At 47.2% G+C, this 19,486-nt stretch overlaps 1 protein-coding gene and 1 long non-coding RNA gene across 6 annotated transcripts; one reads left to right on the top strand and one right to left on the bottom strand.

Annotated features, from left to right (window-relative positions):
* Positions 1-255: 255 nt before the first annotated feature.
* LOC135260733 (nucleolar transcription factor 1-A-like) lies at positions 256-18,198 on the bottom strand. Of its 5 annotated transcripts, none has more exons than XM_064346215.1 (20): positions 17,961-18,198; positions 14,728-14,841; positions 13,824-13,999; positions 12,911-12,994; positions 12,599-12,754; positions 12,187-12,251; positions 11,213-11,333; positions 10,050-10,160; positions 9,523-9,650; positions 8,581-8,722; positions 8,364-8,405; positions 8,104-8,217; positions 7,127-7,276; positions 6,070-6,198; positions 5,009-5,094; positions 4,546-4,735; positions 4,351-4,398; positions 3,694-3,825; positions 3,244-3,351; positions 256-2,911 (listed from the first exon to the last, which is right to left on the bottom strand). In XM_064346215.1, the coding sequence occupies exons 2-20, from the start codon at positions 14,786-14,788 to the stop codon at positions 2,795-2,797; spliced, it is 2,160 nt and encodes a 719-aa protein (XP_064202285.1). In that variant the 5' UTR covers positions 14,789-14,841; positions 17,961-18,198; the 3' UTR covers positions 256-2,794. The 5 variants fall into 5 exon arrangements, with proteins under 5 accessions (XP_064202285.1, XP_064202283.1, XP_064202284.1 ...); XM_064346213.1 differs by lacking the exon at positions 17,961-18,198 and adding an exon at positions 16,950-17,180 and having other exon boundaries at positions 6,088-6,198; XM_064346214.1 differs by lacking the exon at positions 17,961-18,198 and adding an exon at positions 16,950-17,180 and having other exon boundaries at positions 3,760-3,825.
* On the top strand, positions 17,056-18,861 carry LOC135260737 (uncharacterized). Its single transcript, XR_010331739.1, has 2 exons — positions 17,056-17,191; positions 17,434-18,861. It is a non-coding gene; the product is annotated as an uncharacterized LOC135260737 (long non-coding RNA).
* Positions 18,862-19,486: the final 625 nt, after the last annotated feature.

The raw sequence follows: 19,486 nt of genomic DNA on the forward strand, positions 1-19,486 counted from the left end.
ATGTTCTGTGCTACCTTCAGGAAAGGATAAATTGATTGTCCTCATATGGAGTTGTCTCAATTACTGATCTGGATTCTGGATTAGACCTCGTTGTCCAACACAGGTGTCAGAAGCAAAACTTGACACAAGTTGTAGAGGTGTGTTTAACTTGTACATACCTCAGCTTCCAGCCACCTTCAATCCAATGTCAAAAGCATCAGTAAACTTCTTAAGAAATGGAGCATAATCTTTCTGAGGAATCTTTTTTTTTTAAAAAACAGATTGAACATGGACTACTTGAATGAGGGGTCAGGGCAGCAGTGGTGCTTTGTGGGATTTGTAGTCCTTTGACCTCAGCAGAATCCCCACCCAGTTCTTACCACCCAGGCTGTGCGTTTGCTTTGCACTGTAGATGGGAGTCCCCTCTTTAGTCGTTCGAGGCAGAAATAATTTATTGCTACTTTTGGTCTTCTGGAATGTGTGTAGCGGGTGTGTGTGTGCAGGGGGAGAGGGATGGAAATGGGGCTAGAAGTTTTTGTTTATATATACATACAAAAAAAAAGTCTATATAAAAGATATTATTAAAAAATTTTAAAAAAGCAAGTGTCCTGTGGTTTTAATGTGTGGTATCCGGTGAGAAGGTGAGCATGAATAGGTCCATCAAAACCATGCAAAATAATTGACGTTCACATGAGCACTGTCTCCATGACTTCCTAGGCAGTCTGAAAAGTGAAAACTATTTTAATTTTAAAAAATTTTTTGAAAATGTGACTAGATGTGAAAAGGCAATGATGCATTGTTAAAGAACGTCAAGCCGTAATACTTCGTCCAAGAGTTAGACACACCCCTTCAAGTGATGCAATGCAAACTGGTCCAATCATAGCACAGGTCCAGGTTTGGAGAATGCAGAGGAACTGATGAGTTTTCCAAAGGATGCTGAGGTTGGATAGAATGTGCTCTTATGACACTGTCTGAAATATGAAGGGGTTCATTCAAAGACAGATGGACAGACAGACAGGCAAACATGGGCGTAGGTGTCCAGCTAGTAGGGAAACCAGCCCGGATAGGGATTTCAGCAGTGATGGGAGAGGTTTCCGGAAATTAAAAATGGAACAAAAAAGTGCCATCAATGACAGATTCGAACCAAACTATCCATTTTCTCTGGAGCGCAAACCTTGGGGTTTGTTGGAACAAGTTCACACACTAATATCGTCTATTACGGGATTTCATGGACCTTCGCTTGACCATCACTGATGAGCAGCTGAGCCTGGAACAGCAGTGATGAAGAGGAGGCAGATGAAGAGCAGCAGGGCCTGGAACAGTATTGATGAAGAGGAGGCAGATGAAGAGCAGCAGGCCCTGGGACAGTAGTGATGAAGAGGAGGCAGATGAAGAGCAGCAGGGCCTGGAACAGTAGTGATGAAGAGGAGGCAGATGAAGAGCAGCAGGGCCTGGAACAGTATTGATGAAGAGGAGGCAGATGAAGAGCAGCAGGGCCTGGGACAGTAGTGATGAAGAGGAGGTGATGAAGAGGAGGCAGATGAAGAGCAGCAGGCCCTGGGACAGTAGTGATGAAGAGGAGGCAGATGAAGAGCAGCAGGGCCTGGAACAGTAGTGATGAAGAGGAGGCAGATGAAGAGCAGCAGGGCCTGGAACAGTAGTGATGAAGAGGAGGTGGTGAAGAGTAGGCAGAAGATAATTGATCGACGATGGGCAGAAGGACTGAGCTGGAAAGACTGGCAAAGAACTCGTGTGAAAAAGGAACCTGCATAACCATGCCCTACGCTTTTAACCCTTTACAGCGCAAGATCCCAAATAAGCCATTCGAATGCTCTTAACTGAACATTCTTATGCTGATGTAACAATCACTACTGGCAACTGAAAGCAAAGGAGTTGTAAAAAAACACTAAAATGAAAAAAAAATAATAATACCATTCCAAAAAACCTGCTCTTCAAAGGGTTAACCTAAGCTCCATTTATCAACTGTTAAAAGCTAGGATCTTCCAGTCGTATCTTTAGCAGTTAACATTATGTTCAAGTAACACACACACACACACACACACACACACAGTTGCCTAAATGCCACCAGTGAGCATAAACATCCAGAAACATGTCCTGCGCTCATTTTTGTTCAAACCCTGCAGTTTCCTGAGTCAGGCTCTGGTATTGTTGACCAACTATTAAGCAAGTTGGGTTCCAACGTGTAGAAATGTTTTTAGCTTACGCGTCGAAGGCACAAATCTCCCACCCGCAGATTCCCGCTCGTTTGTGCAGTCGTAAATTCACTGATCTTTAGCAGCGCTCGAGGTACATGTGCATCATGATCATACACCCGCTTAATACAAGAAAAAAAAAGTGCATTTATTAGCAATTTTCCCCCCAGAAAGGTGTCCGTGGAGTACGAAAAGGAGTCCCTCCTCCTCCTCCTCCTGGCACGTGGAAAACGGACACACGAGGGCTCTGGGGAGTCCGCGTCGCTCCCCGCCAAAACACCGCAGCACTAACGAAACACGTCCAAACGCTTCGGGTGCTTCAGCGTTCCCATTTCATGTAAAAAACAAAACAAAATGGCCGTCTTTCGTAACACCTCCGGAAAGGCAATAAAAAAAAAACGACACACATGTAACACGCCTCCTTTAGAAGAGAAATCGTCCAATAGCGTAAGAGCCTTTGAGGAAGAGGAGGAGGGGGGGGGGGGGGGTGCCAGCCCTGGCCCGCTGTTTCAGTCAGTCTAGGTGGGGGGGGTCGGTTTGGGGAGGACCCCCTCCCCTGTCACCTCCCCCATGCCGCACAGCTCCTCCTCCTGTGGGCGGGGCTAATCAGAGTCCGAGTCACTGCTGTCTGTGGATGAGCTGCTGGATCCGTCCGATTGGTCTTCGTCATCTTCCTCGTCGTCGTCGTCCTCGTCGTCCTCATCGTCATCATCATCGTTCTTGGTAAAGGAAATAGCTTTTGTTAGTTGGTGATGACTAGAGGTCAAGGTAATGAGTCTTCTACGAGACATGGACTACAGCACCAACTGAAACTCTCCCTCCCTCCCTAGGCGACTCAATAGCCAATGCCGTGCTACCATTGTGAGCCTGCCAGCCAATCAGAACCACCAGTCAAGATTCCATGGCTGTTCTTCAGCAGAACAAGCCAGCCCGTAATGAAATCCTAATTAACTCGACCTGCATATCTTAAGGAACATATTTATATTAAAATAAAAATTATTGTCCTACTGTCAATTTGCAGTCTCTCGGTGACACCCAGAGCGTTTCTTACCTCGTCATCATCGTCGCTGTCAGTGCTTCCTGAAGAGTCTTCATCGTCGTCATCCTCGGAATCGGACGAATCGGTCTTTTCATCTTCCTCTGAATCCGAGGTGTCCTGCTGCAGAGAACAGGGTCACTCCTCTCCCCCCTCTATTCCACACACACTCACACACACACACACACTCACACTCACACACACACACCACCTCACACAACACACCTACACCACACACACCCCTGACACACACACTGACACACACACACACACTGACACACACACACACACACACAGCCACACACACCACATCTCAAGCTGAGCCTCTGACCTGGCGGCCTTGTGGCAACACGTCGCTCTTCAGCGCTGCTATTGCTACCAAACGTTGTGTCCCCCTCCCTCCATTCGCACCCCCCCCCCCCCCCTCGGTGTGGTGAGCGAGTGCTCGGGGCGAACGGGCGTTACCTTGGCCCTGTACGCCATCGCTCGCCTGCCCCCCCCGGCCCCCAGTCCTGTGGCTCTGGCACCTACCGCCTTCCCCTTCACCACTCGAACCTTCGCCGCTGGACCCCGCGCCTTGGCCGTGCTGCGCCGCTTCTACAGACACACAGAAACCCGGGGGGGGGGAGAGCAGCGGATAGACACCGTTGAAGCTCAAGCGTTGATTAGTCGCTTTTTTTTTATTTTTTAAAAACAGCCTCTTTGCTTTGCAATGTTAGTAACGGTAATCTAAGAACACATTCAATGCTAACTCAAACTCAAAACACGAGAGGACATTTTGGCTCAAACAGAACTGGCTGGCTCACGGGCTCACTAAGTAGCCCCGCCCACCCCAGCCCGCCTCCCTCACAGTGGAGCTGAAACACTGACGCTTGATTGGCATGCAGAGGGGAAAGCACAAACCAGCCTCTTAACACCATCAGAAATGAAGAATGGGGTGGTCTCCAGAGATGATCCCCCGGCCACTTTCAGCCACCCCCTCCCCCACTGTGGACGTACTCATTTATGAAGGGCATGCTGGGATTGTGCAATTGGGGGGGGGGGGGTCATGACTCGGACACACTGATGGACGCGTGGGGCGAACGGGGAGGGCGTTTTCCTTGGGCTGAGTCCCAAACTCACCGTGGTGGAAAATTCCTTGTAAACGGCTCGCTCCTGAGGAGAGAGGGACTGCGAGAGAGAGAGAGAGAGAGAGAGAGAGAGAGAGAGAGAGCACAAGGAGAAAGAGGGAAAAAAAAAAAGGAAAACAAAAAATGAGTACCACCAAGAGGCCTAACTAGCCCAAAACCTAAGCCCCGGTTGCCCTTGGCCTCCCACCTTGACCCAGGCCTCCAGGTCGGCCTTGTACTCCATCTGATGCTGCTCCACCAGCTTCTTGTACTTGTCCTTCTGGCTCTGGCTCAGCTTGTGCCAGCGCTTGCCGATCTCCACCATGCGCTCCTTCAGGCTGAAGTGGTTCAGCTCGCCGTTGGTCAGGAGCTCCTGGGAGAACATCTGGTAGCCGCTCCTGGGACACGTAAAAAGGGGAGGGGAAGGAGAGGTGAGAAACGGAAGTGAGATGGGAGAAACAGGAGAGAAGTTCGAGAAATGAGAAAGAAACGGAAAAGAAAAAGGCAAAGATAGAGGGACAGAAAGAAAAGGAGAGAAGACAAGGAAAGCAAGTATGGGCAAAACGAAGGAGAGAGAGGAATTAAGAGAGGGAAGGAAAAGACAAGGACAGAGAGGGAGGGAGAGAAAGAGAGAGAGAAGGGGGGGGGGGTTGCTGGTTGTGGTCACTCACACAGGGGGCTTCTTCGGTTCCCCGTCAAATTTTGGTTTCCTCTGCCCCTGTCCTGTCTGAGGCGTCCTCATTTCCAGCAACTCCCTCTGCAACAGAGCAACACCGTCAACTACACCAGCACACTCATACCTGCACAACCACACTGTAGCACACTACACCAGCACACTCATACCTGCACAACCACACTGTAGCACACTACACCAGCACACTCATACCTGCACAGATACACTGTAGCACACTCAAATCTGCACAACCACACTGTAGCACACTCATACCTGCACAGATACACTGTAGCACACTCAAATCTGCATAGCCACACTGTAGCACACTCATACCTGTACAGTCACACTGTAGCACACTCATACCTGTACAGTCACACTGTAGCACACTACACCAGTACACTCAAATCTGCACAGCTACACTGTAGCACACTCATATCGGCACAGCCACACTGTAGCACACTACACCAGTACACTCAAATCTGCACAACCACACTGTAGCACACTACACCAGCACACTCAAATCTGCACAGCCACTCTATAGTACACTATACCAGCACACACACTGTCATTCATACTAAACATATTAGCATTACAGTATATCTGCACAAAAGAGCCACACTTTAGCACACTTCATCAATACACACAGTGTCAAACATATAAAAGTATTAACATACATACACTACATTGCATGCACATCAAATCCAGCGCCCAAAATAATATTTAAAAAAAAAAACATTTATACACATTTATATGCATAAGCTAATTATGTATCTATGTACATGTGTGATGTATAAAACACACAAACTAGCAAATTCATTAGAAACCCGGGACTATATGAACACAGAAGGACCGAGAAACAGAACAGCCCAGGAAAGGACAGAAGAAACAAAAAACAAGTCAAATGGAAAAAAAAGAAGAAACACAAAAGAGACGCGTGGCCCAGAGTGCCTACACTCCAACCGGCGAGAAAAAAAAAACAGAAGAGCGGGTTTGACCAACATTTTGACACTTTCTTCAGCACACTGGAGAAGACAGAGGTCAAAACGTCTGGTCACTGACCACAGGCCGGTACTGAACCTCGTATCGCTTCTGGTCTTCGGCCGCCTTCTTGATCCAGGGGATCTTCTCCTTCTTCTCCATCGACTTCCAGGCCGACTCCATGGCGTTCTGCGCCTTCTTGCGGTCGTTCTGCGGGCGGGAAGGTGCGAGGGGGCGGGGAGAAGGGTCAACGACAGGCTCTCATTGGATGCCAGGGTGCTAAGCTCGGTGAGTGACATACTTCCCGACCAATCCTCTCTCCCTCCTGCACACTGTACTTCCCTCAAAGAGAAAATGGCAACTCTCAAGGGTGGGATTCACTTCACCATGGCTAAGCGTACAAAATGCACAATAATAATAATAATAATAATAATAATATTGTATTAGCTATATTGAACCTTTTGTTTCCTGAGGACACCTTAAGATGGACATCTTACCTCAACCATCACAAATTGGGGAACCCATTTTGATGAATGGATTTGATGAATGGCAGCCATTTTGCACACATAAACATATATTAAATTCTGAATCTTGTGAAGCGCAATTACTTGTCTCCACACTCCAATGGTAAAGCTGTCCCATTAGATACATCAACAGAAAACAAGAAGAACATAAAACTGGCAGAAGCCAACATGTTTTGGGTGTTGAAGAACAGCTTGCTTCAGGGAAGCACTGGGATTTCTACAGCTCCTACAGGCACTGGTATTCCACCAATTTCCTTGACTTGGCATAATGATAACCTTTTTTCTAAATGCATCTACAGAAGGTTGCCATGGTTTTTTACAATCCTTGCTTACTCCTTGGTTACTGTACGCTGAGGAACATAGCCAAGTAAATGATGGAACTGGAAACATCAGTTAATCAGGAAAGTCAACAATCCTCAAATTTGATTAGGTAATAATCCTCCTCCCCAAAAAACATTTACCCTACATCCTACACCTTATCCTAAAGATATGAACCACATCTAAATCAAAGCTGCAATCAAACGGACACATCTGTAAATGCGCATTCTGTGCAGGCAGAAACACAGACGCCCCTTTCGAGGCGCCAGCAGGACCCCCCGGTGAGGACCCCTCACCCTGTACTTGGCCAGGTAGTCTCCGATGACGCTCTGCTGCCACATCTCCTCCGCCGTCTTGGGCGTCTCGGGGAGCCGCGTGCGCCTCTTGCCGTCGCGCTTGTCTTTGGCCAGGCCTTGGACCCACTGCTCCAGGTCAGTGCAGCGTTCCTGAAGAAGAGAACCAACGTGTAAAAAAAAAAAAAAAAAACCCACAGGGACTGGACGAGTCACCTCTGACATTTTCAAAAGCACCAACGGCCGTTGACCGGTTGCATTCTAAACTCCGCCCCTCGGCAGCTCCACTAGTATCCATAGTATCGATATCCACTGTGATATTGATACTATGAATTGTGTTTACGATACTTTGCTATGTATGTGCTGTGTCTGTGATACTGTGGAATGTATGCATTGTGTCTAAGATACTGTGCTATGTATGCATTATGTCTATGATACTGTGGAATGTATGCATTGTGTCTATGATACTGTGGAATGTATGCATTCTGTCTAAGATACTTTGCTATGTATGCATTGTGTCTAAGATACTGTGCTATGTATGCATTGTGTCTGTGATACTGTTCTATGTATGCATTGCGTCTGTGATACTGTGCTATGTATGCATTGTGTCTGTGATACTGTGGAATGTATGCATTATGTCTGTGATACTGTGCTATGTATGCATTGTGTCTGTGATACTGTGCTATGTATGCATTGTGTCTGTGATACTGTGCTATGTATGCATTGTGTCTGTGATACTGTGCTATGTATGCATTGTGTCTGTGATACTGTGCTATGTATGCATTGTGTCTGTGATACTGTGCTATGTATGCATTGTGTCTGTGATACTGTGCTATGTATGCATTGTGTCTGTGATACTGTGGAATGTATGCATTATGTCTTTGAAACTGTGCTATGTGTCCTTTGTGTCTATGGTAGTGTGCTACGATTGCATTGTCTATGTTCGGCAGTTCTGCAGTGAACAGACTGCTTTGTCCCACCTTGGCTGCAGGGGGCTTGGCTGTAAGCAGGGTGCCCGCGTTCCCCATCGCGAGCCGGCTGCCCCCCAGCTTCTCCTCGGTCATGACCCGGTCCCGCTCCTCCACCGGCAGGCTCTGAGGAGCGAGAGAGTTAGCGGTTAGCGACGTCGTGCTGCGGTGCCGCCGATCCGGTGTAAATGGCGTAAATAAAGCGGCAAAATGGCGTCAGTCGGGCCTACGCCGGCCTGAAGAGCCGCCAGAGGCGCACGCCAGGGCCTCACCTCGAGAAACCTCTGGAGGTCCACTTCGTACTGCTTCTTTTTCTGGAAGAGAGAGGAGTGTGCGCACACACACACATCAGCCACGAGAGAAAGAGAGTCACGTGTCAGTTAGGTCAGTGTCAGTGTTAGGTCAGTTCCTTCTTGGCGGTTTTTGTCTTTTCAAAAAAAACAAGCTGTGACACCGAGGCGTGACCCCCTGTGAGTTAGTGTGCCTGACCTGCTCGCAGCGCTTCTGGAACATGTCCTTCTCCTTCTGCGTCATCATCTTCCACTGCTTGCTGCAGAGCACCATGCGCTCCGTGCTGGGCACGTCCTTCATGTTCACCATCAACTCGGCGCAGTACAGCGAGTAGCCGTTCCTGAGGAGGAGGAGGAGGAGGACGGCCGTGTCAGAGCGCGTGAAGAGAGAGGCAGAGCCAGAGCGACACCCCCTCACCTCCCGCTCCCTCCAGCACTGCAGGCAGAGCTGGCTCTAGGATTTGTCTGTGGCTCCCTAAACAAGAAGTAACCGGGGGCAACCGACCACAGACGAGGACAATAGCATCGCAAAAAGCTATTCGCGCCCTCTGAATGCTACACTGCAAAAAAAAATTTGCATTGCCTGTCCGTGACGGTCGTGCTAAACGGCCGCATACACCGACTGTGCCAGCAGTGCCAGCAGTGCCAGCTCTCTCTACAGGAAATGGACACTCAGCCAATGCTGGCAAAGAGCAAACACCCTGATGCCTAGTTTCCAGTCTAATATACCTGCTCAGAACGCAATAAACGTTCCAATGATATCTCTCGTTGATGTCTGACCTGACGCCGCTCAGCAGGGCCGGCCCTAGGATTTTGGTGGCCCTAAACAAGTCTGTCGAGGATTTTGTGGAGCGGGGGGGCGGGGGGTAGGGAGGGGGGGGGGGTTAAATCACTTGGTAGAATCCTTCTTACATTACATTGCTATGAAATGTTCTGCTGCAGTTTCATTTTCAATTTATACCGCTAGTTCAGCGATAGGGGATGAATAACATAATTGCGAAAATAACGTTATTTATCTTAGATAAACACTGAATCGTGTGCCCCCCCCTCGTGGTCGTGTGGCCACCCCTAGCGGTTGTGGCCCCAAAACGGGCACGGACCGGCCCTGCCGTCGGGTCGAGTCACGGAGCGGGGGGCTTACGGGGGAGGCTTGGTGGGCCGTCCGTCGAACTTGTCCTTGAGCTGCCGCTCGGCCTTGGTCAGGACCGACTTCACGTGCTCGTCGGAGTTGGAGTCGGGGTGCGCCTCGTGGTACGCCCGCATGCTGCCCTGTGGTGACCCCACATTTTCACAGAGAGGTCAGCCGGCATTACGTTACATAACATTACTTTACAGCACAGGCATCAGCCATCATTCCATTACATTACTCTACATTACATTACATTACACTACATTACGTAACATTACAGGCATCAGCCATCATTACATTACGATACATTACACTACATTAAATTACATTATATTACAGGCATCTAGCAGAAGTGTGCATGAGTTTTGGACGACCAACATCTTTTATTTTCCCAAGAAATCCACCGACAACAACAAAACAAGCTTTCGTGCTCAACGCCAGCTCCATCAAGCCCAGTGAACTTTGAGCTGACCGCTGACCCCGACTGACTCCCCCCCCCTCCCCCCTCCCCCTTCCCCCCTCACCCCTTCCCCCCTCACCTCATAGTCCTTCTGCAGCTCCAGGGCCTTGCTGATCCACTTGAGGCGCTTCTTGTCGGAGAGCTGAGACCACTGCCTGCGCAGGGCCTCCTTCAGCTCCTTCTGACTCACCTGGAGACGGCGGGAAAGGCGGGAAAAACCGTTAATGGAGTGGCTCAGCGGCCACCGCCGGGAAACTCCGAAAAGCAGCGCACGGACACGCTTGAGCCTGTCACCTAAACGCGCCTGGAACCCGACTGACTTCTCTATCGCACCTGGGTCAAATACGTATTTGTTTTGGATTCAAATACTTTTCTGTGCTCAATTGATCTTGCCTGGTGTAACTGAGCCTGCCAATATGACCAGAAGATAGGGATTTTGCCGTTTTTGGGAGTATTTTCATTGGTCCAATACACCAGACAAGATCAGTAAAGCGTGTGAAAGTATCTGAATCCAAAACAGAGGCGTATTTGACCCAGTCAATCAGCCGAGTCTGCCCTCCATCACTCGAAAGGGCATCAACTTCCCCTAAATTCTGCTCAGCCTTGAAAACTTCTTGTTTTTACGTCTTTACGTCTTTATGCAGGCTTCTGAGTGAGAGTGCGCTCATCAGCTCGTTGTTGAACTGACAGAAGCGGTCACAGCGATGAGCCCGGAGTACGAACGCAGCCGGGAATTACAAATTGGGAAGAAAAAAATACACGCTTGAGCATTGTGCCCGAACAACGGCTTTTATGACTCAACTCAAAGCAAGACGATGTCATCAAACACACGGTGGAAACAAAAAGAGCCGATCGGATCGCACAGGCACTTAAACGCAGCGGGTTGGAAGTGATCCTAAACGCTTTTGGCGTCAGCGGTAGGGGTGTAATTTTACACCTGTAACGTGTCCTACAGCCCCCAGCTTCAAGCCTCGTTATGTACACCTTGTCTGCGGTCAGCGAAGCAAACGCAAACCCTCACTGGAGCCGCACACGCCAAGCGGCTTCAAGCCATTCTGGCACACAGAATGACACAAAGGCATCCTTTTCCCCAGGCCAGTGCTAGCAAAAAAAAAGCCTAGCGACGTAAATAAAGGCTTTTTCGCCAGCAAGGCCGATTTTCGAACGCCATGATAAAAAGGGAAGTGTTTAAAGGCTCGTAGTCTGAGGACTTGTTTAAAGGCTCGTAGTTTGAGGACTCACGTCCGGGTGCAGCTTCATGTAGGTCTTCTTCTCGTGGTTGTACCACAGCTGCTGGGGGGTTTTGGGCTTCTCCGGGAGGTCCGACTTCTTCCTCTCCTCGATCAGCTCGGGGTGGTCCTCTCTGTGGAGATGCACCAGAATATTTATCTACGTAAAATTATTTTTTTTATTAAGGGAATTCATACTCTCAGGGGAGAGTGCAATAACACTGAATCTGTTTAATAATAAATGGACGCAATGTAAAAAGTATTGTAAAAGCACGCAGGGAATTTTAATTATTAAATGCTGTGCAGTTAATATGTATTTGTCCTAAGCTTTGTTTTAAAGCTTGCAATTTAAGAGTTTCCAAACCTCTAATATATTTCAACATAACCGGGTTTGCTCCTCACAGTGTTGTTTGGGTGCGCCGGATAGACGACACCACTCAAGGAACCAGAAGCTGTGGTTGAGTGTGTGTGTAAGAGTTTCCGAAATAAAAGAAACCCAGGCTCTCAATATGAATAGTAGAACACTGAAATTTACCCTGACCTACACTGGGAGCCAGCTTGATGCAGCATGAGTTGGTGATGTGTGTCTGTAAGTTACAGCAGTGGTAGCCACTCCTGTTCCTGGAGATCTACCTTCCAGTAGGTTGTCATGTCAACCCTAATTTTGCACACCTGATTCTAGCAATTAGCAGCTCAGTGAGATCCCTAGCCGTTGAATGAGGTGTGTTTCATTGGGGTTGGAGTGAAAACCTACAGGACAGTAGATCTCCAGGAACAGGGCTGGTTGCCATTGAGTTATAGCATAAGCAGCTGGGCGTAGTTACAGTGCTTTAAGAGAGGAAGTTCCACTGTGGTTTGGACAGATCACGTTTCCCCACGTTTTTACTGCTATAGTTAGAAATGTCTCTGTGTAAACTGCATGCGTAACAGCCCTGAACGAGCTCGGTGACACAAGTGTCCCGGTTGCCAGGCGACGGAGCTCCTCACTTGAAGCGCGCCATGTTCTTCTCGAAGGACTCCTTCTCCCGCTGGAACTCCTGGATGTACTTGAGCTGCGAGGAGAGATCAGAGAAGTCCCATGATGTAATCTGCGGCAGCTGGCGCTCTCTGTGCTAAACAGGATGGAACATCGCCCCCTTGCTGCCGGTGCTAGGCGTTGCATGCTTCAGCACGTGCTTGGTTTCACACTCTCCAGGGTCGATAGCCAAGGTTGCAGTAATGAATGCCAATGATTAACATTACAGGGTTCTACGCTAACATTTTTTTCCAAGGAGCACATGTGCTCTGAAGTTGAGAACCTGAATCCAGGAATAGGCCTAAGACCCCTGGTGAACACCACTATGACATCACAATCATCCCGATGGGCCACAGAACTGGTCCAGCCACTGTCGGCACTCACCTTCTTCTTCTCCGGCAGTTCTTTGTACTTCTTGGAGAGGATCTTGGTGAGGTCCAGGTTGCTCATCTCCGGGTGGATCTTGGCGTACTTGGCCCGCTTCTCCATGAAGAAGCGGAAGTACGGGGTAAGGGGCTTCTTCGGAAAGTCTGGGTGCGTCTGGGTGGGAGGAAGCTTACGCTGTGACTCGGATCACATGACCCAACGAAAAGCCAGTGTGTTCTCTGGCATACTGTGACTCCAGCCCTCTATGCCAACAACCCAACATCTGTTTTTACACAGCGGACAGTACCGAATGAGTCTCATGAGCCTCACCTTGAGCTTTTTGCCCTTGTACGGGTTCTTCACGTACTCTGTGGCATCGATAATGAGCTCCGTCATTGTCCTGTACTTCCGCACCTGAGGACGAACAAGCAGCACAGGAATGTCAGGCGCCTCCCAGACGGGCAACACAATTTCCTAAAGGACTTACATCCTACAGTGCAGGAGCAAGGATGCGCTGTACAAACACTGCACTGTATTAACAGTCTCAGGTGTGGAAAATAGCATCCCCCCCCCCCCCCCAAAAGAACACTCTTTCGTGAGTGCATCTCAATCTTAGTCCAGGTAACAGCTAGTCCAATTTACAGCTGTGTATCAGTTAGCACAGTCATTCAGATTAAGTCCCACGTCGCAAAAAAATTCCAATTAAAGCCCCCGGTCGCATTGCAGGTGATAAATGAACTAATCCAGCCATTTGAAAGGGTGACTGTATGAAGTCCGACTGGTTCAGAACAACATCATGGTACAAGGCAAGTCCCCAGTGACTGGGGCTGGGAGACTGACACGAACACCATTCAATCTGTACCCCTGGACCACGCTGCTTCGCTAAACAGGAAGCTCGAGTCGTCACTGTTTCAGGGAAAACACTGAAATCCCTGCTGCCGCACGACATTCTTTCACCTCACTTTAAGATGACATTTCGTTTTAAGATGACATTTCGTTTCGTGATTCGTTTTCCAGGGGTCTGTCAATGTCTTGACCATCTTCGCCAACGCTTAATGCCAACGCTCAATCAATCAAATTTTATTTGTATAGTGCATTTCACGGCGATTGTCACAATACGCTTCCCGGACAACCCTGGCCAAGACCCCCCCTCCCCCTCTCACAGGAGCAGGAGCGAAGCCTAAAGCAACAGTGGCAAGAAAAAAAAAAAAACTCTGCTGACAAACAACCAATCAGGGCTCACCTCGGTAGACACCCTCTGCCACTTCTGCTTGCACATGTCCCCCGTGAAGCCCCCGAAGCCGACCTTTTCCCAGTCGAAGTGCGCCTCCGTGGTCTTGTACTTCATCCCGTCGGCGTCGGGCAGCAGGCTGCGGATCCTCTCCAACAGCGTCAGGCATTCCTCCTTGGACCACGCATCTGGAGAACACGCGTGCGCACGTGAACACGCGTGCACACACTTAACCAGCGCTGGCACGCAAACACGCGTGCGCACACTTTTAGCCAACGCCGGGGAAAAGTAGCAAACATCTCGATTCCTAATTTAGTCCAGATGCCCTGTAAAAGACTTTATAAAACATCTCGACTTGCTTTTCAACTGTTTGACTCTTGCAAAAGAGATCTCCTGTAAAAGGCTACTTTAAAACAGTTCACTTGCTTTCCTGTTTGCATTTGAAAAGTGAGAAACTCCAACAATGAACTCAAACAAGGCCACACAAATATCAAATTATGCTGCTCCTGTTTAGATATTACTTTCCATCTCAGCCAGGGATTTTACATTCGCTGGAAAACCCTGCCATTAGAAATTGGTTAAATTGACAAACTATTTGATTTGCAACTGTATTTAATTATAGTTAAGATTTTTATTCCTGATCTCCAACTGCTTATGTAACTATCAATTAGATCCCTGTGGATAGCGGTGTCAGTCAAATAAAGACACAATACTACTATGACTATTACCAACAATAATACGAATAATGCTTATAAAACAGAATCAGTCAAATGCAGTCCAAAACAGTGCACAAACAAATATGACAAGAAACTACGATGCATATGCTGAAGTAAGAGCTCAGTATACAGGTAAAAGTAAGCAGCTGGTGGGACGACGAGCGAAATAAAAATTCCCTTCGGGTTTCTATATTCTGTACCTGGCTGATTCTTGTTGCGCGAGGGCTGAGAGGCGCCGGAGACGCTGCTGTTGCCGTTCATGGCGGGGAGAGGCTGGGCAGCTCCCGGTGGACTTGCCGGGTCTCTGGTGATGTCTGAAACGATTTTTTAAACCGTGATAATCGTATACGTGTACTCCCACATACGCAGCACGCGGTGGTGTCTGCGTAACATTGTTTTACTTAAGTTGTTCAGAATGTAAGATCAGTAAGATAATCAAACAACGGTAATAATCGTCGAATCTACAGACTTATTGCTAGGGTAAATCTAGCAGCATAAGCACAGCTCCGCCTACAACATCCTCGTCTCCTGGGGTACAATCCTTCGCTTACGATGAGCACGTTTAAGCTGCTGGGCAAAGGACATGGGAAAGGTCGTCGGTTACCTAATTTTGTCTCCAACTACAGTTAACTGGATACCATATAGCTTCACGATTCAAGACCAGTTTTTAGAACGCAGTTTTGGAACGCAGTCAGCCAAGCGAGGCCGACCGAACCACGCTATGTCCGCGGTCTTGCCCCGCTGCGAGGATACAGTTTCATGACGGGGCTTACGTGCCGTTTTTCCATTTTTAAAAAGTAAAAAAAAAAAGAAAGAAAAAAAAAAACAGTAAAACGGATGGGATTACTGGAATCTGACGTTTCGTGTATATGGACAACGAAACAAGACAACTAAAGAAAAGAAACCGATTGGGGTCTCGCACAGCTGCAGTTGAAGCCTCGGTCTGGATGCACATTTTACAGCAAGAATGTTTCCGTTCCGGAGAGGGCTTTGATGCCCTGTGTGGCTGCGGGCTGACTTGGTACTCTGCGGTGTTAAAGGCGCTACATCCGATTCGATTTCTGCGATACCCTACTGGAAAACAGTTTAATTTCACCTTGCAATAAGCCATTAACAGTAGACCTATTGATTTAGAGTGCGATTTTGAATGTATCAACTGTAAAATGCAGTGATATTTTAGGGATAATGCTTTTGGATACGATCATGACATCGTCCAATACCAAAAAAAGTAGTCTACATCATAGCCTTTCGATATTATCACATATTCATATTCTATAACGAAGTGAGCACAATGTAATCGTTCGCACTGCAAAGGACATCCGATTAATGTTTTTTTTTTTTCTTTTTTAAACTATCGATTGACAGTGACGGGCACCCACAGGCCTACTGAAGTCCTGGTAGCACTAGAAGCAGCAGCAATAGCATAGCATTTGTGTCCGACTTGAACGCTTTCCCCCGCCAGCGTAGCAGTAAGAATTTCGCTGCCTGTGGACGGGCGTCGTCAGGACGTTCACCGCATCCGCGGGATTGCATGCCCAGTTTTGCCCACTGACCTACATAATGACCGAACCAGACTACGAGTATACTCGTCTTCACAGGAGTGACATGCAATATACAATCTTTACATTTTTACTAGCATTGGTGAACTACATTTTAATAATTATTTTACCAGGCAAAATATTAGAAAATATTTGGGGGAAAGAAATTTTTCCCATTGTGTTCTTCCATTCTCTCTACATACAAACTTAAAATACGAAATTATATCGTACATTTGAAGGAGATGCATAAGGTAAATTGGTATTATATATTTATTTGTGTCTGTGTGTGTGTGTGTGTGTGTGTGTGTTTGAGGGAGACATGGAAATGTAGCCTATTTATATTTAGCTGTTGGGAGCTGGAAGACATCGCTGTCTGTCCAAGAATGTTTTATGGAGCTGTGACTTTTAAAAGGGATTAAGTGACTAATAGTGGACTGACTTTCTCTCCATTCTCTGTCTTGGCCGTGAAGCTACAACCTATATCAGGACAGACATGAAACTGCGTTAAGCATTTAGTGTCACCGTAAGGATGTTGCAATTAAGCTTTTAAGTAATGCAATTGCTTAAAGTTTATAAACAAAAATTAAAGGTCATAGAAGATCGTGCCAATTTGCCCATGACACTTCTAGTGTATTACTTTAGCCTGTCAACCAACATTCCTTTCCATTTTAGAACAATAATATATGCACTGCACTCATTAAATCAAGTGCAACTACATTATTATCCTAGGGTAGCCTATGCTACAGTTTGGTTTAGGCTACACATAATCTTGCAGTCGAAGCCAAAAGGGGTTTATAAACCTTGCTATTCTTGTCATTATAACGCAGATATTATTAACTCAAGTTCATTTACGCAACAAGCAAAAGTGCATAACGGTTCGCTACCTGGCGTGTAGCATAAGCCCTCAAAATGAAAGTTTGTCAGCGTCGCGTTCGGGCACCCACGCGAACTGGACATGATCCTGGCAAATGCGGCTCGAGCCAGTGCGTGCACGACTCCGCTCCCAGCTTACTGCGTGCTCAACTCAGGCCGCCTCCCCCGAGCGGTGGCGCAGCTGCGCAGCCGAGCAAGGCGCCGCTTTTCTCGGTTACAGTGTCATCCCCCGCCCGCTCGCAAGGTCAACAAGGTAAAGAAAACTGTCTAAGCCTCTCCACATTTCCTCAGGGAAACACCTTGCGTACCTTAAAAATGGTACAAGTCGCTAACGGTGAAAACAGAAACGAGCCAAACCACGTAAAAAAACAACAAATTTCCCCTGTAGGCCTAATAGTAAGAAAGCGATAAATATAGGCCTATATATCTTAGCAGTCGTCACGACAACCAGAATAAATGTGGTGTGTATTTTAGCAAAAATGTTTCTGTTTCCAGGCTCTCTCTACAGTTTACGCACAAACACCGACCCTGCGTCCGCCTGCAGACCCCGTAATGGCGCCCTTATTCCGGCAGGAGTCAGCACACAGCTTCCGCTGGTATGGCAGAGCGAAAAAAGCATTATTTTCTCTTTCAAACATTTAAATGTACCGAAATATAGCACTTATTGCACTTTTTAAACTTAGCAACGGCTTGATGTCTCATTCGCATTTTTGTCAAAAATTCGCTGTAACTGCTAAAATTCGTTAAAATAGCAATTTGTGTAAAATGATGCAAATACATTAAAATTTTAAATACGGTATCGTCGCAGCATTTAAATTTGCAGTAATAAAAATATAAAACCACAGCCTTTTAAAATGGATTGGACAGTGAGCTTAGCTTAAAAGTAAAGACGAGAGCGGGCACTTCTGCCTTCCTTCGCCCCAAATCCCTCACTGCAGCGCCGCCATGAATGTTACAAAGACTCGGGGAGAGACGATTAGAAAATCGTCAAAAACGTCGTCAAAACAAAACGAATCACTCACCTTTCCCGTCAGTAACGAACACGCGATGTTATTAATCAAAGCTAAAGTCGCGTTAGTGGTTTTATGGATCTTTAAGTGTCTTTTTTTCGGCAGTAAACCCCGGGGAGTCAGGTCGAAACGGATCCGACAAAAGGAGCGTCTGGTTCGGTATGAAACTCCGCCCAGCGCCGCAGGGGGAGGAACTCCGAAGAAAAAGTGGCGAGCGAGAAGGAGACAAAGGCGGGGGCTTAAAGTAACTAACACGCGGCGTTTTTATTAAATCATTTTAATTATGGTACTTTAATTTCGTATTATCTTATTAAAATATTATTGAAATTGTTGGCACAATATTCAATCCCTTGTTTTAGAACACTGAGGTTTTATAAATAGGTTAAAATTTTTAAAGCGTGTTTTTTTAACATTGGTAATTAATTCATTTATATAAACCAAATCCATTTGTTTTGAACAGCTGCGTTGGTGTCCCACGTTGACGCTCTGCACAAGCACCTAAATAGCGCCCTTTTACTCCAAGCGGGATCCACCTTTTTCGGGCAGGCCAATCTGCGCAGCACGACGGTACGGGTGCTTAAACGCACCAGTCGGTGACCATGTAGTCTTGGTTATTCGCTCCACTAACAGTGCATGCATACCAGTTACGAGATAGAAACGGTCGGTAGCCTGTTTTACGAATATGCTTTGTGTGTCTGATAAAATTTAAAATACAGTTTAGCCTGAAATAGCCTACTGTCGGATAGATGCATAATACGCACGACAGCTGTCGGAATGCGCTAAGAACAACAGTGTCAGTGAAGTAAGTTACACCACAAAGTAGGGTTCCCACGCTACCCGCAGTTTCACATACAGTATGCGTTTCCGTTTACAATAATTTGTTTTTGGCGCTATTTGTACACGTATTGGGCTGCACGAGCTTGGTGACTCAACCCGCAGCCCCGGACGTGTCTCCGCAGCTGCGTTCTCTACACACGGCGATCACGTTGCCATAGATTTCTTTATGAGGCGCTGACCAATGGGACGGCGAAAGGAGGAGACAGAAGAATGAGGTGGAATTTGACGGATACCCACCCACTCTGCCGTTGGAGCCGTGCACTTGTATGCCGTTATGTCCGGAAGGTGGAAAATCCAGGTTCAGAAAGTAATAGTCCTTCCCAGTATTATGCTCCAGTCACCTTGATTTGCTAATTAGCATATTTTCTCAGTCAGGAGGTAGAACTAATTGGGGAAATCAGCTAGCTGAGTTGATGGGTGGAAGAAACACACGGCATGACTTTTACTTTCTGCCCCCTGGACTTCCCACATCTGGTTAGTGCGTCCAGCAGTTTGGTAAAACTGTAAACGTCAGAGGTGGAAAATCTAAATCAAGAAAGTAAATGTCCTCCGTAGTGTTTTGGTGCAATCACCTGAAGGCTTTTGTATAAATAAATAATGAGTAAATAAATACAATATTGGATTCTGTTCAGTTTACAATTCAACGGTTTCTCACACAGGTACAGACATCAGTGTGAACCTCAAGACAGTCCAGTTGCATG

The sequence above is a fragment of the Anguilla rostrata genome, chromosome 8, assembly GCF_018555375.3.
Source record: "Anguilla rostrata isolate EN2019 chromosome 8, ASM1855537v3, whole genome shotgun sequence".
NCBI lineage: Eukaryota > Metazoa > Chordata > Actinopteri > Anguilliformes > Anguillidae > Anguilla > Anguilla rostrata.